This window comes from Rattus rattus, chromosome 8 (genome assembly GCF_011064425.1).
Source record: "Rattus rattus isolate New Zealand chromosome 8, Rrattus_CSIRO_v1, whole genome shotgun sequence".
Taxonomy (NCBI): Eukaryota; Metazoa; Chordata; class Mammalia; order Rodentia; family Muridae; genus Rattus; species Rattus rattus.
Window position 1 is genome coordinate 87,164,693 of NC_046161.1, and position 22,546 is coordinate 87,187,238.

The 22,546-nt window shown below is 39.2% G+C and overlaps 1 protein-coding gene across 5 annotated transcripts in view; it reads right to left on the reverse strand.

The window, feature by feature from the left end:
• The window catches only part of Trpc1 (transient receptor potential cation channel subfamily C member 1), a 43,610-nt gene that overhangs the window by 2,107 nt on the left and 18,957 nt on the right, over nt 1-22,546 (reverse strand). For all 5 annotated transcript variants that reach the window (XM_032909976.1, XM_032909973.1, XM_032909978.1 and 2 more), the window contains 8 exons: nt 16,429-16,560; nt 12,590-12,785; nt 9,810-10,146; nt 7,477-7,616; nt 6,089-6,232; nt 3,569-3,744; nt 1,533-1,734; nt 1,089-1,283 (listed from right to left, as the gene is read on the reverse strand). In XM_032909976.1, coding sequence (XP_032765867.1) covers nt 1,089-1,283; nt 1,533-1,734; nt 3,569-3,744; nt 6,089-6,232; nt 7,477-7,616; nt 9,810-10,146; nt 12,590-12,785; nt 16,429-16,560 — 1,522 coding nt within the window. The remainder of the gene's footprint in view (nt 1-1,088; nt 1,284-1,532; nt 1,735-3,568; nt 3,745-6,088; nt 6,233-7,476; nt 7,617-9,809; nt 10,147-12,589; nt 12,786-16,428; nt 16,561-22,546) is intronic.

Genomic DNA, 22,546 nt, shown 5'->3' on the forward strand with positions numbered 1-22,546 from the left:
CCACAGGCGATGTTTAAATGAGGCAAGTTTTAAAATATAGTCACAGATACGTACTTTCAATGCATTTAGAGGATGCTTTGGAATAAATCATACTCAGTACATGCTTAAAACAAAAAGCCTGCATATCTGTTTCATTCAGTCTCATTTACCCTGATTTCACAGAAAAAACTTAGCCTTAGTAATGCTTGGTCTACTACAGAGATTTGTAAATTACCACAATGGACCAATAACCCACTTCCTGTCTTTCTTACTTTGTGAATAGAGAATGGTTTTACAGATGAATATTTGTAAACCATTTCATAATGGACAACTTGGTTTCCAACTCTAATTAAGCAAAAATTTACCCTGACCACAGGGAATTCTGTTCTCCCGAGTCACCTGTTACAGTGACTGCTACTTACTGCTATCTTTTTAATTTCATCTTTACATTTTTAGAAATTTTCTCTAATATAACTTCTTAGATGGCGTCTTCTGTTTTGTTTGACTTAAAAAGTGTGAAATATTTTCTGTCTGGTCTTTTAGGAAACTTACCAATCCATGGCAGCATACATTGGATAAGAAATACAATGAGTAACTTTCAAGACCTAAAAACAGTATGAACTAATAATCATTCCTTAAATCTATAGTGAAAGACTATGGGATACGAGTTCATGTGTTACGGAAACTTGAAACTAAAAAAGGAACCAAACTAACTAAAAAATCTTTAGTTCTATTTTTTTATTTTCAATTATTTATGGCATTTCTATACTCTACAGTAAAACATGCATTGGGAATACAACAGTGTAAAACATGTTAGCGTAGCCCTTATCAAACCTACATATTTGTGCTTTCAAACCTCTGAGCTGGGCATGGTTGCACACAGCTGGCAGCAAGCACCCATCATCCCAGCCCGTGGTAGGCAGACATAGGATGCAAACTGTAGACCAGCCTGGTCTGCAAAGCCAAGTCCCATGTTAGCTCTACTGTAAGACGTATAAGGCATTCCTGTCATATACTGTTGCCATACTGTCAACAGATAAGGCAGGAAGAGCTCCAACGGAACTAGCAGTTGTAAAAGTGTGGTGCAGTTCAAACCTCTAATACCTCACCTTCAAGCTGTTCTGCCGTCTGACCTTGCCTTTGGAGGTGTGCGAGCACACCCACTTGCTGAGGCTGCTGATCATATAGCAGATAGTCTTCGGAGAAGGAATGATGTTGAAAGGTGGGGGCAGTGTGCATTTGTCATCAAAGTAGCTAAGCCATAGCTTCGCTCGAGCAAACTTCCATTCTTTATCCTCATGATTCTATGAGGAAAAAACAGGAAAGAACAAGAACACAAACACACACTGAATGCGAATGGGAAGGTTGGAGGATACTGAATAAAGCTGTCTAAATGTTTCCGCATCTTATAGATTAAAAGAATGGGTCAAAGATGTGCAATTATTAGACATATTTTTAAATTTATATATTTAATTTAAAATATTAGTCATAAATTCTGCAATCTTTAGTTACCTGGTTTCATGCATTTCATGTGATTTGAAGAGAACACTTACTGCTATCAGCTGGAAGCTCTTGTGAAGCATCGCTACCAGTAGCTTCGTAAGCACGATCACAACCACGACATTGTAAGTTCCAACAATCACAGCCCCAACGAAGGACTGCAGTTCTTCCCCATAGCTAAACCTGGTGACAAAGATGGCCACATGCGCTAGGGAGAAGATGTACCAGAACAGAGCAAAGCAGGTGCCAATGAACCTGTAAGGGCAAGTACATGCTGCTTAAGAAGGAAATCAATTAACAAGAGCAGACAGTGCATTTATATCACAATTAGACATATGGACCATTAGTAATCTTTGTATAATACATTATAAAATATTTTTGTTTTACTTTGTATTTTCAAAGTATATATATAGTGTTATTTTAAATGTTACTTTATTTTATGTGTGTGCACCTGAGTATACATATGTATACCACATACATGCAGAATCCTGAAGAAGTCAAAAGAGGGCACCAGATCCCCTGGAACTGGAGTTAATGGCTATGGGCCACCAGGTGGGTGCTAGAAACCAATCCCAGACCCTCAGCAAGAGCAGGAAGTGCTCTTAACCATGGGGCCATCTTTCCAGCCCCTAAAGGGCTTGTTTTAAATGAGGAAATATGTGCAAAGATATCATTCCTGTGTTGTGTATAATTTTAAAAACATGTTACCGCTTTTGCCCAGGAGCTACGTGACCATGCTCTGGCCCCTTGAAGCTCCCTTTGCTCCTCCTAGCTTAGCTATGCCAGGCTGGCAGCACTGACTGTTTCTCTCTCTACCCACCTTTGCTCCAAGGATGAAAACACTCAGACAGCTTTATTACTTTAGAATCTGCCTGCTAGCACAATTGCTGGGCTCAAATACCTTCTGCTTGGAAATGTGTGCCCTTAACAATTTATTATCTCCGTCTCTCCTTTTGCCCGAAGCTTAATGGTTTTTATCAGCTAGACTCCAGTGAGCTCCTTCATCGTCTGCTGGTAGCAAAGGATGCTGGTTTTAGTTGCCCTGAGATCTTACATGATTGCTGCATGCTTCTTGTTTTAAAGTCTGGCTAGAGCCCCTCTCTTTCCCTGCATCTCCCTTGTCCTCCTGGGAACTGGAAGTCCCACCTGTACCTTCCATCCAGCAATTGGCTCCAGGCCTTCTTTATGGCAAAGTCAAGAACCAACTGGGGAACCAGACCTTAGTATCAGCACCTTTCCCTACATTCCTATTTAATTATTTTATTAGTCCCAGTGCAGCAGTCCACAGGGTCTCTAGTTAGATCCTACTAGTCCTCTCCACCAGCCTTCAGGTAGCTTTAAAGTGCAATAGTTCCAAATCATTACAACAACAGTGAGGACCTACATGGTCACCCCTATTGCCTGTCTAGCCTGGAAGTCCTGAAATCTTATTCGTTAAATAGAGGACACACAAACTACCCACAGAATTGTTGGCACATAATAAGACCACATAAATGTGTAAGTCCACACTTGTCTGCATTTTATTTAACGATGAGGAGAGTAAGACTGGGTGTAACTTTGGTGTTTAGCACTTGCTAGTGCATTCAGTACCCTGGCTTGGATCCCCAGCCCTGGAAAAGGAACCTGATGAGTATTCTGTCTAATTTATAGTGGTGTGCCATTCTTTATGATATACCAGAGGGCGGGTCCTCAAGCTCTAGTGACCTCTCAAGAAATGCTGAAAACATGAGTGCTCTGGGTTGTACTGGTAACCAAGAGTTGCTACATGTAACACTAGTTTAAAGGCAGAGGTGCTGAACATTCTAATATATGACATGGATAAGAGAAATTTCCCCAGGTGCTAAGAGAGTAAAAATGTCGAATGTCCTCCATTCAGACAGATTTCAGTAGACATATGGAATGATTTGAATATACTACTTAAGATCCTGTAGGTGAGGATGCTGAAAAATGATTCAAGAAAAATGAGCATTTGCTAAAGCTCACAGACATTCAAAAAGGATTTCCTTAAAGAATATTTTAGTTGCATTTGTGTAATGAGTAACGCACACAGAACCCAATCAAGTCACCTAGTAAATTCGAAGACACTCACGAGTGGAAGGTGTCGTTGCTTTGCTGTTCACAGAAGATGCCTACGCAGTCCTTCTGCTCTTTGGAAGTGTACCCTTTGTCATAGAGCTGTGTCAGTCCAATCGTGAAGGAAAACAGAACAAGAAGGAACATTCCTAGAAATTTCCCAAAATCTTGTAACATCTGTCCCATTGAAATCTGCAGACGGAACACATGGGTGCACATTAAAACTATTGGAAAGACTATGTATTAAACATGAAATTAGCCAGTTATAAAAGAAAAACAAACACATGACCCACAAGTCACACCCTTTATTTAAATTATTTCGATATGTTAAGATCATCAAAACTCCAGCTGTAGGAATATAAAAAAATAAAACCAAAAAACCCAGATACCTAACAAAAAGCCATTCTATCAAACCAGTACCATGAGTATTAAATGCACAGCCCTTGCCAGACAAAGTCTTCAAAGGGTATCATTGCTGTGGATGGAAAAAAAGCACGGAGATTTTCACCTCGTGTTTATTATCATTGTTGTTGTTGTTGAGACACAGACAATGGTAAATCTTGCCATGAGACTCACAATCCTCCTGCCTCAGCTTCTCATATGCTAGGATTATAAGCAAACCACCTTTGCTGGTAACATGGAGATTATCTGAAGGCCACTTGGCAGAGATAAAAGGAAAGGACTCTTTAAAAAATGAAAAGGAGAATAAATGCTTATATTTATGTGGCTTCTTAAAGTGTACAAATGGTAAACCACTTTAAAATGAAGCATTCCATCTGATTTTGTAACTATTCTCAACTAACTCCTAAAGGACAGTGTCCTCATCCAGCCTGCCCGCATTCCTCCCCAGGAGGGCCCATCTTTCTCTCACTTCCCTGCTGGCGACAGCACTCTGTTCAAGCTGCTCTAGCACTGCGAGGTGATCACTGCCACCTTCTGTCACTCTCATGGGACAATGAGAAACTTCTCAAGTCTAATTCCATTTCATTCCTACTCCATCAGTGTCTGAAAATTAGATACTTTTAATAAATCTTGATGTTTTTAAATTAAGGAATACTTTGACAGCACTTCTTAACATTTACTACGCATCTTTTAAAAAGATGTATTTTTATTTTATGTGTAGGAGTATTTGTCCGTGTGTGTGTGTGTGTGTGTGTGTGTGTGTGTGTGTGTGTGTGTGTGTGTGTGTGTGTGTGTGTGTATCATGGTCCACAGAGGCCAGAAAAGGGCACTGGATCTTGGAACTGTAGTTACAGGAGATTGTGAGTTGCCATGTGAGATGCTAAGAAGTAAACTTAGGTTCCTATTAAAACAGAAAGTACTCTTAACTGCTGAGCCATCTCTACAGTTCCTGACAGTATTTTTTTTTTTGAAGAATTAGCCCTAAAAACGTAGAAAATGGGTAGAACATATAAAAGGGTCCATCTATTTAAAAAAAGTGTACCATTGACAGAGGCAGCAAAACATAGAAAACTCCAAACATTGTCTAAAAGTGAGGTATATCTGTATATATTATATATTTATATGTCCTGTGCTTGCATAGAAAACTTACAGAACATCACATATGAAAACAGTACAGGCTGAGTGTGGTCGTGCACATCTGTAAATCGGGAGCCAGGACACCACACACCTCAATACCCTCTGCTTCAGTCCTGCTTTCACGCTCCTGCCCTGACTTCCTTCAGTGATGGGCTGTGATGGAGAGCTGTAAGCTTATATAAGCCCTTTCCTCCGCAGGTTCCTTTTGGTTATGGTGCTTTATCAAAACAAACACCCTAAGCAAAATCAAACAAGCAACCTTAAGAAAGCGACTGGTACCAGGTTGAGGGTACAGCTGTGACACACCTGACTGTGTGGGGGGTGCCTGGGGTGGCATCCGCCCTGCTTACATCTCTCATGTTATTTCTTCCTCTTTAGTCCCTCTGGGCTTTCCTCTTTTTCTTCTTATTCTGTCTTATCTTTTGATAATTTTAAATACCAATTTATATCCTCTGTTGGTAAGTTAACAATAACCGCTTTATCTCATAGATTGCCTTAGGGCTTATGACACCCATCTTTACCTTATTACAGCCTATTTTCAAGTGGTATCACACTATTCTGTGTATAGTAGAATGCCTTACAATAGTGTATTTATAGTTCTCCCAGACTGTTCTTTATGTTACTATTGTCATTCATTTCACAAGTATATATCTATATGTTAAAATCCTATAAAGAGTATTTTTACTAAAAGCCAACTATCTTTCAAAGTGTAAATATGAAATGTATTTGGTAAAAACCAGACTTTTATGTTACTCCTTTCTGTGAAACTTCACAATATATTAAGAATATTTATAGCCAAAGAATGAAGGAAGGAGGCCAACAGACGAGAGCTTAAGTTTCAATCCTTAAAAGAGAATTATCAATGAGCCAGAAGCAAAGTCTTGCTAATCATTTTCAAAGGCCAAGTAGACCTTGACATCGTGAGAACAGTGCTGAAGTGGGTGTGCAGACTCCACAGTGGTGACACGCAATGAACAGTCTTGAGACCTTTGTTTACCTGCAGTGGGCCCAAAATAGAGCTGGTTGTGTACATAAAGAAGAGCCGAAGGTAACTCAGAACGTTTGCAAAGGCGAAAAGCCCTTCTGCTACCAGTGTGGGGTGGAACGCATCCCAGTCCTTCCGGTCGGCAAAGTCATGAAACTGGAGGCAGGAGGAGAAGCCAAGGTCAGTCAGCAAATGAGGAGAGATACCCTGAAGTGTCTGAAATGGTCATCTTGTAGGAGAGCTAAATAATGTTTTAGTCAAACAAAAGATGTCCATATATGTTAGGAAATACCACTTTATATGCAGAAATTTATCAGAAATTCTTTGGTTTAAAAGAAATAAACGTTATAAAACTTATTAAACATTTTATGAGTGAAATATTAGCTTGTTTCTCTAAATTCTGTAACATAAATCATGAAAATGTATGTTGTCAGTTGAATAGATACCACACTAAACCTAGCCCTTTGACTTAGGAATTCAGAGCAAACTACAAAAGTCACCCCCTTCAAATAACAAACAAAAGTGCTGTTGTGCCCAGACAACATGGCTGCCTGCGTGTCTGCTGACTGAGACCATATACCAAGTGTTCTGTGCGTCTGTTAGCCACGCATCCTTCCACTCTCAAAATGTCTTGTTTGGATTCAAAAACTACTTCTAGAAGTGAAGAAATCAGTCTGAAAAATCAATGCCACCCAACCTACTATATCTGACCATTTTCATTTCTTCATGGCCAGTTCCGATTTTCGGTAACGTCTCACCTCAGTCACTGGTTTGCTCCCTTACCAACATGTTGCTTACTTCTGATCAATTAAAGAAACAGATGTTACATAAAGCAAACTGATACAATCACTTTGCTCTTTCTATATAAAATCAGGCAGTATTATATCTTAGCTCCTTAAATGTGACACCCCATAGCTAACATAGCCTAGTATATTTCCTGGCTTTGAGAAATCATAAATATTGATTAAAGTAAAGTTATAAGAGATTGAGTAAATGAGCTAAATGAAATAAAACATCTGGTAGGAAGAAAATACCTAGGATCTGGATTTAAATCATCTTCTAAAAGACTATATAGTCAGATATGTTATTATGTCTGAGTCATTTTCTTATTGGCAAAATGAGGATAATGACTTCTATTCTGTCTTAAAGAATTGCTGTGAAAATGAAATTAGATACAGTATACTTAACATCAACCATGGTACCCATCATACTGCAGGTAAGCATTAATGAAAAGGTAAACCATTCAAAGGACTGAAAAAGGAGGCAACCAGATTCACACAGATTATTTTAAAATGAAGATATATCAGACATAGATTTGGGTCTATATTAAGTCTGAGTTAGATATATAGTTATCTTAGTTCTTGAAATAAATGTATCTTCCATTGGCAGTAAACAGTCACCTTGTTGTGAGCCACCACTTTGAGGGCAAAAGTTGCCAAGTAAAGGGAATTCATAACAAAGCTGAGCTGGTTACGAGATTCTTCTAAGAAGTCTTCCAACCCTTCATACCACAGCCTCTTAATGTCTGACCAAATCATCCCTAAAATGATAAAAAAAATAATAAAGCCAGGTTTATTAATTCAAAAGACAAAGTATTTATAGCTCTTGGGTTAACTATATTCTGATATACTTGGATTCCAAAGGCAGTAGGGGGTTAGTGGAGGGGAACAACAGCCTTTTAGTGAAAATATTTTAAAACTTGCAAGAAAAAAGCTGTATGTTTCATGTGATTTTAAAAAAAGTTCACTTTGACCTCATCCTGATCATCTTTTTCCTGCCAGCAATAAAGCCTGCAGGGCGGTCACCATAATCATCTCAGTTGGTAAAGTGCTTGCCATGCAAGACTGGGGAAGTGAATTCAGATCCCCAGCAGACATAAAAAGCCAGGTGGTAGGAAAGGTATTGGCTAAGGACCCCCAAGACCAAGTTTTCAGCACAAAGGAGATTTATTTGTCCCAGAGGGACAGAGGGAAGGGAATAAAAAACAAAGATGTCAGGAGATAGAGGATGATCAGGAGGGGGAAGGAAACATGGGGAAGAGGGGAAAGGGTATTTGTCCCCAGGAATCTGGTTGGAGAGGAAACAGACACAGCACATAAGAAAATGCCACTTAATAAAGTTACAAGAAACCCTGTGTTAGGATGTTGATTTTAATTGGGCATGCTAATTAGGTGAGCCAAAAGGGATTTTTGATTGCTGGACTTTAATACATTGATAGCTGGACCTCGGTAGTCAGTCTTAGGAGGAGGAAGTGGCCAAATGGTGGCTAGCTTCAGGAATGTAATCTAATGGTTTTTATGGCAGAGGGAATGGAGGAGAAGGGCCAGGCCTGCCAGAGCCATGCTCACCAGGCTTACCACATGCTGAGCAGAGATCCTTTACCAGGTACATAGTGTACACCAGTAATCCCAGGGCTAGAGAGACAGAGACAGGCAGATCCTGAGAGCCAACCAGTCTATCCACATTGGGGAGATCAAGGTTTTGTAAGAGACCCTGCCTCAAAAAACAAGGTGGAGAGCAACTAAACAACACATGCACCCAATTTTGACTTTTGGCCTCCATGCGTGTATATCATGTACACATACAACATTTACACACACATACAATTAAAAAAACTTTTAACTTATGAGCCAGGAAGACAGCTCAGTCTATGTTTGCTGTGCAAGCGTGACGATTTGAGTTAGACAGATTCCTAGCACACAAACACTGCCCCCCCTCCCCCTCTCCCCCATACACACACACAGAGCCAGGTATGGCAGCAAACACTTGTAATACCAACAGCAGACTCGGGAAATCACTAGGACTTGCTGGCCAGTCAGCATGGTCTAATCCAGCCCCACCCCTCAGTAAGAGATACTGTCTTAAAAAGTAAGGTGGATATCCCTGAGGTATAACATACACGTTTTTTTGCTAATCTCTATATACATGTGCATACTGCTGGGAACAGGAGATTGAAACGTTCCACTCTGCAGAGAAGCTCCTTAAGCAGGAAGGTAAACTACTCAAAATAGGTTCATAAAGTCCCTGTAACTGACCAGATTCACTAGACCCCTCTCTGCCTGAATAAACAATAAAAGCTGAGAGTCCCTCTCACACCAAAGGAAACCAAGCTTTCAAAGACACCTCAGACTAGACCAGCTGCCTGGAAGAGTTAAGTTACCAGCTGAGGCACCTGGGAAGGACCCTCTCCAAACCCTTAAGCCCCGTGCAGGCTGTGCTGTGTGCTGTGTGTTCTAGGATCCCAGCTTTGTGAGCTGTACTCATGCTGAGGAGGGCTTCGGTGATACAGCTGTTTTCTGAGTTATTTCTGCTCCCTTAAGTAACTCTCCACCCATATTCCTGAAGGGAAGCCCAATACAACTTACTAGTTCACTGAATTGGACTCTGGTGGTATCCATACTTTGGTCAGCCATGAGATCCCATTCACACCCACATATGTGTACCAGCACAAACACGTGCATAAACATACACACACACACAGAGACAGAGACAGAGAGACAGAGAGACAGAGGGAGAGAGAGAGAATTGTTGACTTTCATATATTAAAGCAAATGAAGTTATAAAATCAGGAACATTAACCTTTGTAAAAGTATTAGATAAATGATCATGAAAATGTTTATGTCTTAGTTGTGCCAAAAGACAAAATTGCAAATTGAACTCCATGCTCATAATGTCATTAAGCAGGGCATATTAAATAACAAAGACAAATCTTCTGAACTCATTTGATACTTACCAATAATCCACAGTATGAGAAGGTAGTCTATTCTCTCAAGGGCTGGCCCCATTGTATTTTTCTTGTCCTCATTGTAGACGAGTGAGTAGAGATTGAGTAACAGCAAGAATGTGAAATATGAAGCTCCATGAATAATGAACTTCATGAACGGTGTGTGAATGATTCTGCCGAATTGAGATTTGGGAGCTATCAAGTAACACAGTGACAGAACTGGCCAGAAAATGCCAACTGTCAAAACAGTCATTATCTTCTTACAGGTGGGCTTACGGCGGTAACCTGACATCTGTCCGAACCAAACGGTGTTCAGGAACTGCTGGCAATTTGACTGGGAGACAAACTGAAAAGGACATACAGAAACATTAAAAAAAAATGAGGGAAAAAACTTTAAATAGTACCTACTATTCAAAGTCTTAACAATAGGAGGAAAAGCTTACAGTTTTGGGTTGTTTTTTTTTTTTTTTTTCTTCTCTTACAACTAAGAGTGAAGAGGCTCAGAGAATAGAATGGAGCCTGATTACACAGATTCAAATCTGACACAGACTAAATGACCATGAGTAAGTTTTCGCCTCCAAGCTTTCCCAGTCCCTCATTTCAACATCTGATAGCATAGTAGCCTCACAAACTTAAGATTCAGTGTCAAATTCTTGGAGCAGCATGCTACTATTTTAAATATTAAATATTAGCAAATGAATGAACTAACCACACTTAAAGACTACTCTTGAGCCCATTAAAGCATAAAGACATCTAATATAGTATAAAGGCATGAAAGCAGTGCATTCCATAGAGACAGCACTGATCTTTGAGAAAGTGCTGGCTTTAGTTCCTAAGTTCTAAGGAATAGAGATGGCCTGATAGAAAAATGGTCCACATATTAGGATCTAGACTTTACAAAACACAGAACCACTCAAATATCTTTGTGACAATCTAATTCCTGTAGTTGGAGACTTGCATGGTGAGTGCTCAGTCCTCTTTTCACCCTTCACTCCAGACAGTCTTGCTATGCTGACTAGCTGACTTGGGACTAGAGATCTCCTCAGTTTCAGCAGCTAGGGACTACAGGCCTGGAGCCATTAAAATACTTTTTAAAAATTGCTTTTATGATTTTGTTGCAAAATATGTTTTACTTATGCATGTATGCACACCATGGAATGGTGGAAGTGCAAGGCATTTGCAGAGGTAAGAACAGGGCATCGGGGACCCCTCGTAAATGAACCACAGGTGTTTGTGAGCCACCACATGAGGGTGAGGAACCGAACTAGGGTCCTGAGCAAAACCAACCAGTGCTCTAAACCCCTAAGCCACTACACCAGTTCCCTAAAAACACTCTTAAACTTTGTTAATAGTACATTCCATGTGAGAAGGAAAATCTCAAATAAGAACAAAATTCTAGATCAAGTACAGAAGTTAATTTGTGCAAGTTTACAGTTTCTTAGCTTAAAATTTTAATTGACAATATTTTTCTAATATATCTTAATCAGATTGCATATTGCCAATCTATAGATAATAATATTATTCAAGTAACCTAAAATAGTGATTTTTAAATTTTTTTTGGTGTCATACACCTTTAATCCCAGCAATCAGGAGGCAGAGGCAGGCAATCTCTGTGTGTTTGAGGCCAGCCTGGTCTACAGAGTGAGTTCTAGGACAGTCAGGGCTATATAGAGAAATCCTGTCTCAAACACACACACACACACACACACACACACACACACACACACACACAAAAAAAAGAGAAAGAAAAATTGATTTATTCTGAGTTAGAATTTGCAGATTAAATAAAAAAAACTAATAAACTGAGCAGCATCCTATCATGGTTATCAAGAATTTTTCTAATATAACTATACTCATTTTTAACATTACGTCACGTGTCATTCTTTAATTTTTTTAAATTTTATTTTATGTGTACAAACACGTGGTTTACATGTATATGTACTAGTTGTGTGTTTGGTGCCCACAGAGACCAGAATAGGGCACTGGATCCCTGAAGCTGGAGAACTGTGAGCTGCATGGAGGCTGAGAAATGAACCTGGTCCTCTAGAGAAGCAGCCATCTCTCCAGTCCCTTACTTGACTCCTTATTCTTCTGTTTGGATTCCAGTGTTCGGGAGGAATATTAATTTGTCCCACAAGGTGAGATACCTGGGACTTTTCTTCCCAAAGTCCTTTTCAGCAGCAGCCAGAACTCTGGGATGTTACCTTTCCCACAATGTCAAGGAACATTCAACCCTATTACTGTACTCTGCATCCTTAATATAATGCTAATTAGAAATTAAACTGAATAGTATCGAGAAGAACAAGGTTTCAGTTGCAAATGCTCTAAGTCCATAGCAGTTTGAGAAATGGTCACAGATTCTCTGATATTGCTGTCACCAAGAGGTGGTGAAAAGGAGGCAATCACTGTTCCCATTTGTCCTTCAACTCAGTAACCTGTGGTTCCTATGGCCAGCAGATCTAATAGAAATGATGCAATGTGACTCTGAAAGGCTTCCTTCAGGGTCTGCTTTCAACTCACCCATCTGATCACTCGGCATGCTGGGGCCACACTATTCATGGTCCTGGCTGATGTTCAGAAACCAGAGCTCTAACCTTACAAACAGGATCTTTTTGCTTTTAGACACTAGTGTGACCTTTCCTTTAAGATAAATATATATGTGTGTGTATATATATATATATTTATATATATATATATTTGAGTTATAAACGTTATACTGTTTATATTGTTACAACTTTTATTTGAGAACCAAGGTAAAGAAAATAGACATATCACAGAAAGCTTCATACCTCCTTCTGGTTATATTTGATAGCAAGTTTCAGACGACTTAAATTCATTCTTTCTTCTAGTAGTCCCCGTTTGTCAAGAGGTTCATCACTAGATGTATGATTTAGGATAACTTCCAGTTCACGAGAATTCCGAGCTTGCGCAAGCAAATCTTTAGCAAACATTTTGCACTGACGGGCTAGCTCTTCATAGTCATTCCTACAAAATACACAGTCTGCTATTAGGGACGCCACTCCCACTGTCCAATGAGATCACATTACTAGAAATGACTTTTTCAGCAGTATTTAAATTCTGACAGGGCTACATAAGCTCTTCTCTACTCTTGCTAACATGGGAGCTTGCTAGTGCAGAGTCTCCACAGCTTTGGAGAAACATGCTTCCTGTGCTCATAGTGATGATTTCAGGTGAGCATAGTATACTTTATAAACATTCTGAGAAATGCTTATAAAACTTGCTCAGTTTTTTACTTAACTCACTTCTCATTCTCTACAATGCTGTCTTAGGGTTTTACAGCTATGAAGAGACACTGTGACCAAGGCAATTCTTATAAAAAACAAAATTCAACTGGGGCTGGCTTGCAGGTTCAGAAGTTCAATCATTATCATCAAGGTGGGAGCAGGGCAGCATCCAGGCAGATATGAGCCTAGAGAAGCTGAGAGTTCTACATCTTCAGACAAAGACAGAAAGAAGACTAGCTTCCAGGCAGCTAGGATGAGGGTCTTAAAGCCCATGCCCACAGTGACACACTTCTTCCAACAAGGCTACACCTTCTCCAACAAGGCCACACCTCTTCCAACAAGGCCACACCTCCTCCAACAAGGCCACACCTCCTCCAACAAGGCCACACCTCCTCCAACAAGGCCACTCCTCTAAATAGTACCACTCCTTGGGCCAAGCATATTCAAACCTCCACAGATGGCTAAAATTTCCCTTGATATTAGTCATGTAAACAATAATAACAATGCTTTTGATATCACTAGGTAATTTATAATGTTCAATTATACACAAAATATGTATGCTAATCTAATACTAAAAAAGATTTCTGACATATTTAAAGTACTCATTTGAGTGAAATCAAGTTTAAAAAAAAAAAAACACTAACTGCACCTCCTAAGGAACTCTCTTCAGAAGTGCTACTTTCTTTCTTTTTTTCCAATATTTCACCACATATATTTCTTCTTGTGCAGTGTAAGCCAAGAGTGCCATGTAAATGGGTCACTGTGGATGTGACAATTTAATTACTCTTTACTCTCCGATCAAAGGAAGAAACCAACCAGTATGATCTCACGTCTACTGACTTCTGAAGGTTTACAGCAGTTAAAGTATTTTCCTTCTATGTATGAAGGTTAAAAGTCATTTTTTTAATAAAATACAAGAACCAATTTTACCATAAGTAAAAGTAAAAACTGGGATTCTTTTTAAATTAGTCCAAAGTGGCATTTAGGGACTTAGTTGTAGGCCGCTGCACTGACACCTTGACAATCCAAAGTGTGGTTGGGTCTGGTTCTGTTTTGCTTTTCTTTTCAGCATCCAATGCTCACAGATTAAGTTCTGGAAATGTTCCGATTGTAAGGCAGGGATATGTTTGGATTCCACCACAAGATGCTCCTTGGATTGAATGCTGGAGGGTGAGGCACGTTTTGCTGGCCCCATGTTGACTACCTAGTAGTCATCAAGGTCAAAAAATTCGTCATCTTCTCCTTGGTATTCCAGTCCCTGGAAATCTCCTCTACTGCATTTTCTAGACTTTACTGCTGTCTTTGAATAACTTATAAAACATATCCTTAACATAATTTGTGAAAAATGAAGTTTTTGTACATAATTCTTTATTAAACATTAATTATATTAAATTTATAACTCAGTTAACCAAAAATAAGTATGTTGCAAATAACTACAAGTCATGCACAGAGGCTGGTCGTTTGAAAATAATTATATTCAGCTCTTCTCTCAGGCAGAAAAAAATATGAGGCCAGGAAGGCATCCACTGCTTACTCTTTCCACAGGGTGACTGTTGTCCAGAAACTGGCTGTATAAAGTTACAACTCAAACCTCAACCTTTTCTTGAGAGGCAAACATTTTCTCATTCTTTACTACCTGAGAACAATTCACTGGGTTTCTTTGACAAATAGGGTATTTATTACATGCCTTCTGGCTTAGGAATATAACTGCAGGGGGAACATGCATTAAAGTGTTATAACAAAGATATCTCATCCTTAAACATTTAAGAAGGCTAGAGCAAATATATAATTTATTAATCTAATCTGTTTAACCTCTAAATAGATCATGAAATGAAAGATGATTGCTTGTATAGTTTAGACAGAGGTATATTAGTGATGAGAGAGTATCTTGCACCCTAATTATAACTTTATAGGTTTTGTCTGCCTCCTCTTTTTGTTTTTGGTTGTTTAAAGACTGGGTCTCTCATTGTGTAGCCCTGGCTGGCCAGGAATCACCAGGTAGACCAGGTTGGCCTTGGAACTCACAATAGTTCTTCTGTCTCCCCCATGCTGGGATTAAAGGTGTGTGTCTTTACCCTTGTCTCCCTTTTGAGACATAGTTTTGCTATGTAGCCCAGGGAGCCGGCTTCTCAATTACACTGGTCCTCTTGCTTCCACTTCACACATGGTGGGACTGCAGCCATGTGGCACCACACCTTCCTTCAGTTTTAACTTGATGCTGGCATTAGTAAAACCATCTGGCTTTTGCAGACCTTTCTCTGCCTATTAAACACCAGGTTGAAATAAATGAGTTTTAAGATAACATTCAAATCTAACTTTATTTGTTCATGACTGTAATACAATCTTAGCAGTTGTTCAAATATAGTTTTGGAATGAGTTATGTAGGTTCTAATTTATATAGAAACAAAAATAAGGTTAAATTAAGAAATTCTTTATATTTAAATCAAATGTATTCATAGCCTCATGTCTTAATAAAATTAAGTTTTTAACTATGTCTTGTGAATTCATCAAAGTATACAGATGTTCTGGTGGTTTGAATATGCGTGGCCTTATTAGGAGGTGTGACCTTGTGGAGTTGGTATAGCCTTGTTGGAGGAAATGTGTCACTGTGGGAGTGGACTTGAGACTCTCCCCCTAGCTGCCTAGAAGTCAATCTTCTCCTAATGGCATTCAGATCAAGATGTAGAACTCTCAGCTCCACCCCCCTCCCAGACCCCATGCCATGACTGCCTGGATGCTGCCATGCTCCCACCTTGATGATAATGGGCAGAACCTCTGAACCTGTAAGCCAGCCCGATTAAATGTTGTCCTTTATGAGTTGCCTTGGTCATGGTGTCTCTTCACAGCAGTAAAACCCTAAGTAAGACAGATGTCATATTGAGGTTTTTAAATGTAATGTACTTAAAGAATAGCAGTTCTAAACTTTAAAACTTACATGTAGGTTTTTCATAAGTCTCTGGACTCAGAACTTTCCAGAGCACATCATATATATATGCTTGTATGAAGGCTAGTGAAAACTGTGAGTCTCTGATCCTGCTCCAGGAAGTGTTAACCTTCCAGATGGAGCAGAGCCACATCAGATGGAGCCTCACTGTGAAAGGAAAGCATTTTTTCAGGCACAGTCCCTGTTGGCACTTTATAAACGGGAGCTGGCAAGAAGGCTCTACAGACACTCTGCCATGAGGATAATCTCCAGGGCTGCCTGGGGACTCAGTGGTCAAAGAGTAAGGACAGGGGAGGAGTGGGCTAAGCAGCACCAAGATGTGTTCCTTAAACAGAAAAAGGAAATTCCAAGTGGCAACAACATTAGTCAGCTTATGAACAGATTGAGGCAGAAGAGTCCACAACAAAAGACATAACATACAACATCCATTCTTCCCCACCTGAATTCCACCTCCACAAGGCTGAGTTCCTTTAAGTCAGCACTAAGTTCAAATGCTCTCAGAATTGGATCCTCCTCTGTTAACATTATTAGAGCTGGACTGGCCAGACATCTATAGATATCAAGACGAAACCTGTGATAAAATTTAATTACACAATGTAAAAGAAAAAACAAACCCTTGCTTGTTTTAATCTGCAATCTATAAACTTATAAAGTATAAAATATTTAAGTTTAACTATACATATGCTTATTTCAAGATATTTCTGTAAGAAGAAACACTTAAAACTTAAATATTTGGAGAACACACATTGGAAAATGTTGTCCACAGCTTTAAGTTACTGTCTCTCTTCAAACATTCAAAATTTGACTGCCTTGGTATAAACATGCCTGTAGTTTCATCTCTCAGGCAGCTGACACAGGATTGAGTTTGAAGGTTACAAAGCAGGTTTCAGGCCAATCTGGGATGCATGGCAAGAACAACTCCATATGGCTGGAGTAGTCATAGGCCAGAGAGGAACGACTACTACTTACTGTACTACTTCTGTTGTTCACAAACCAATAGAACTTCTAAGCTCTTGTCTACATCCTCATATGGGTGTATTACTCATACCTCATTAGAGAAGCTTCTTTTTGTAAAAGGTTGAGACTCTTTGAGAAACCCACAACTAGTCAAAATGCAGAACCAGGAGCTTTTGGATATCTAACCCCACCTTGTACAACTACAAGGCAACCCTTACACCTCAAATATGGGGGGAACACAGAAAAGGTAGGCAGAGAGACTGTAAGAGTCGGTGGCCCAGACCCCTTCCTACAGATTGTCCTCTAGGTATGACAGTGAAAAATGTACCCATGAAATCTCAGTAATATGGCTGCCTGAACAAGACTGACACAATGACAACATCAGTGGATATGTCAATGTACAGAGGGGAAATCCCATATGGTCCCAGCCCTAGATAAAAAGCTGCAGGTAGCCAATGCCTGCTGAGACCTGCTGAGACCTGCTGAGACCTGCTGAGACCTGCTGAGACCTGCTGAGACCTGCTGAGACCTGCTGAGACCTGCTGAGAGAAGAATTTGTTTCCTCCAGGGATAGCTCCTGCATAGGATGTTCAATCCCGAATGGGCAGCCCTGGACACATGCATACAAGCAGCATTAAATGGACTCAGAGAGAGAGAGAGAGAGAGAGAGAGAGAGAGAATAATTAAGAGATCATGTATTTAAGAGGAAGAGTACAGCAAGAGCTAGAAGGAAGAGGTGAGAATTGTGCAGATAACATGCTTAGGTAAAAAGTTCTCAAAAAGTAAAAATTAAGAAAGAATGACAAAACCCCATAATTTAGTTGTATTTATGACTTTTTGTTTCTCTTCAAATAAATGTTTACTGCTAAATTCATTTGTCAGCTGCCTAACTATATTAAGACTATAGAGTGCCCTGCCTCAAAGAAACAAAAATTCACTGATAATTCTTTTACATCTGAACATCTGAATGGTAGGAGAAATAGTCTATTTATAATTCCTCTCACATAACATTTCAGTTTCGAAAATGTGAACACACATACTTTAGTGGTCTAATTTAAAACCAATATTTCTCCTTTCTTAATTTTATTTTTATTTATAGTTCATATTATCAAATTAAGTTAATTGAAATGATACCTACTTTGTGGTCTTTTCTTTTTTAAAAAAGAAAAATGATGGGGCTGGAGAGATGGCTCAGCAGTTAAGAGCACTGACTGCTCTTCCAGAGGTCCTGAGTTCAATTCCCAGCAACCACATGGTGGCTCACAACCATCTGTAATGGGATCTGATGCCCTCTTCTGGTGTGTCTGAAGAGAGTGACAGGGTACTCACTTATATAAGATAAATAAAATCTTTAAAAAAAGAAAAATGACACAAAAATCCTTTTATAACAGAAAGTAAATTTCTATTCCTGAACCTACATAAATTTAAAGGGAATGTACTAGCAAATACTTAATATGATATGGATTTAATGCTTGCTAAGCTTTCCTCTCCCAGACCGTAAACTTCTTTAGCATCCTAGATATTTTCAACGTATGTCTCATTATGTCAGGTTACAATTTTGAAAGATTTTTCAACTAGTTATGAGTAAAATTACTCAGCTATATATAATTCTTAACAACTGAGTGAATGAATCCCTTTATTCTCTGTAATTTAATAAATATTCCAATTTCAATAACAAAATAGGAAATAAACAAAAATTCATCAAAATTCTTTACTTATAAACATTTAAATATAATTTCTAGATCACAAATTTGGGAGATTTAATACACATATTTGTTTTGCATAAAAATTTAATGCACACTTGTCATTTTAGAGTAGACAACCCAGGAACCTGAAGTGCCACAGTCCTCCTGTGTGGTCACCATATTTCAATGCATCTCATTCTTTACTACAGCTGGTTTTCCATGTGATGGCTGTTCATGGATCTCCATTAATGAACACTTAAGTTGCTCCTAATTTGTTCCTACTATAAAAATGAAACAACAAATAGTCTTTAATTCTTACATTCTATCTACAGTTCAAACTGTTGTGCAAAAACAGCATACATATCATATACTCTCAGTTTTATTGAAAGCAATAAAATAAAAAAGTGAATTTCCTGCATGCCTCTGTTATATTCACTGGACAGGGTCTGTCATCCTAAATGTGGCTAAATTAACAGGGAGCGGAACTGCAGGTATTCTGACCTGTATTTCTTCAGAAGCTCACCTGTTCTTTCAAGCTTTAGTTACACTTCCGTAAACTGCCTGCTCTTTACCCCATGTTTTCTGTTGCTTATTCTATAGTCAAAAGTGATTCAGATATCTTTTTCAGTTGGTTGTTTAACTTTTTATTTTCTTTGTAATGGATTTTTTTCTAGATAAAATTCTAAATTTATTGACACATTCCTCATTTAATCTATAGCTTTAATGTGTTACTTAGAAGCAAAATTAGTCTGCATTCATGAATACACAGGAGGCTGGAGCAGGAGAAAAGCTTGAACTCAAAGCTAGCTTGGGTAATGTATTAAGACACCATATTAGAAAAAGAAAGAAAGAAAAACTACATTCAATTGTCTGTATAGCTTTTTTGCCCCATTACCCAGATTGGCCATGAGCTCACAATCTTTCTGCCCCAACCTTTCAAGTAGCTCAGATTATGGGCAGGTATCACCATATCTGCTTTATCTGTATCTAAGTATCCCTGTAGAGGCAATTGCCTGCACTATAACTACCCAAATATGTATAGATAACTATCTCTACACTGATTGACTTTATCAGACAATCCATGAACAGTATGCCGGCACAAGCAAGGCTGCACTGAAGCAGCACACATGCAGTAGGCATGTAATGCCAGAAACAGCCCACACTCACTCTGTGATCTTAGATTAATTTTCAGTCATGTTGACAAGTTTCATGAGCCTCCCACTGAGTTTAAGAAGCTATGGCTGAGATCTGCCTCAGTCCTTCCTACTCCCTATTCAATAAAGAGCTGTAGTGAGGAATATTGAATGGCTGAGAAGCACCCTAAAAATGTTCAACATCTTTAGTCAAGGAAATGCAAATCAAAACAACCCTGAGATTCCACCTCCACCCAGTCAGAATGGCTAAGATCAAAACTCGCAACAGCAGATGCTGAGGATGTGGAGAAAGGAACACTCCTCCATTGTTGGTGGGATTGCAGACTGGTACAACCATTCTGGAAATCAGTCTGAGGTTCCTCAGAAAATTGGACATTGCACTACCTGAGGACCCAGCTACACCTCTCCTGGGAATATACCCAAAAGATGCTCCAACATACAACAAAGACACATGCTCCACTATGTTCATAGCAGCCTTATTTATAATAGCCAGAAGCTGGAAAGAACCCAGAAGCCCTTCAACAGAGGAATGGATACAGAAAATGTGGTTCATCTACACAATGGAATATTACTCAGCTATCAAAAACAATGACTTTATGAAATTCATAGGCAAATGAATGGAACTGGAAAATATCATCCTGAGTGAGGTAACCCAATCACAGAAAAACACACATGGTATGCACTCACTGATAAGTGGATATTAGCCCAAATGCTTGAATTACCCTAGATGCACAGAACACATGAAACTCAAGAAGGATGACCAAAATGCGAATGCTTCGCTCCTTCTTTAAAAGGGGAACAAGAATACCCTTGGCAGGGGATAGGGAGGCAAAGATTAAAACAGAGACAGAAGGAACACCCATTCAGAGCCTGCCCCACATGTGGCCCACACACGTACAGCCACCCAATTAGACAAGATGGATGAAGCAAAGAAGTGCAGGCTGACAGGAACCGGATGTAGATCTCTCCTGAGAGACACAGCCAGAATACAGCAAATACATAGGTGAATGCCAGCAGCAAACCACTGAACTGAGAACGGGACCCCTGTTGAAGGAATCAGAGAAAGGACACAAAGAGTTGAAGGGACTTGACACCCCATATGAACAACAATGCCAACAACCAGAGCTTCCAGGGACTTAGCCACTACCCAAGGACTATACATGGACTGACCCTGGGCTCCAACCTCATAGGTAGCAATGAATAGCCTAGTAAGAGCACCAGTAGAAGGGGAAGCCCTTGGTCCTGCCAAGACTGAACCCCCAGTCAACAGGATTCTTGGGGGGAGGGCAGTAATGGGGGGAGGATGGGGAGGGGAACAGCCATATAGAAGGGGAAGGGGAGGAGTTAGGGGGATGTTGGCCTGGAAACCGGGAAAGGGAATACCAGTTGAAATGTAAATAAGAAATACCCAATTTAATAAAGATGGGGAAAAAAAATAAAGAGCTGTAGTTTTATCAGGTTCAAGCTAGTAAAGCTGTAACTCTGGACCAGAGAACCAAACACTGGCCTGGACAAAATGACCAAAGGAATACTGGCTTCTCAAGAGTGAGACAGCAGAGGACCAACCAGGAATGTCTGGAAATGAGAAAGCCACATATGTAATAACCTGTCTACAAATGCTTAGCTTATTAGACGATTACACACTTGTGGTAACATGTAAGTCTGGAAAAAGAAAAGACCTAAAGAGTATTAACAAGTTCTTAATGCAGGGTCATGTGCGAGAGCCACAAGCAACCAAACCATGCCATTTAGACAATATTTGCCAAACAGTCCTAACATGGATACAGAAATTAGGCTCTGTTGTTTGTATGCACTGGGAGAGTTGCTAATAGCATGGTGTCTTGTTTAAATTGTTAAATTCTCTGAAGTCAAAATGATCAATGATAACTTTATAAATATCCTAAGATCAGAATTTTACATTTTAAAAGGGTAAAACTTGGTTTGTTATTTTATACCTTATTAGAAATGAATTCTATTTTTCATTCCCTCAGAATTAAGGTAGCAGTTAATAGTAAAAAAAAAATGGAATCCTTTGTATAAATGTACATAAAACAATACATTTAAAAATAATTCACAGATAAAGAGAATTTGTAGACAAGCCATACATTAAGAGAAAACACAGTACCCCTCCTTAAATCTGAAACCATCAAGAGCAGCAAACATTAACCTGATGGTCCTCAGCTTGTAATACTCAACCTCCAACTATGTTTAACTACTTTACAAAAGTATGAAAGAACCATACCTGAATAAAACCAGAGTATCACATTTTTGGTAATTAATATTTATTACCTAAACATTTCTTTTTTTTAAAGATTTATTTATTTCATGTATGTGAATACACTGTTGCTCTCTTCAGACACACCAGAAGAGGGTTATCAGGTCCCATTACAGATGGTTGTGAGCCACCATGTGGTTGCTGGGAATTGAACTCAGGACCTCTGGAAGAGCAGTCAGAACTCTTAACCACTGAGCTATCTCTCCAGCCCTTACCTAAACATTTCTAAAAGTATCACTGCATTTTTAACATTTCTATTTTATAGATAAGAAAATGACCAAAGATGTTTTTAAACGACGTGTCTCATTACAATGAAAACATCTTTGGATACCATGTATAATAGTAACTAAGACATGGTGATTTTTTAAATACCCTCTGCTGGCCTCAAATTTATGATCCTCCTTCTGCCTTACCATTCTAGGAAATGAGGTTACAGATAGCTGAGATGCAGCTGGTTGTTTAACTACCATATCTAAGGCTGCCTAT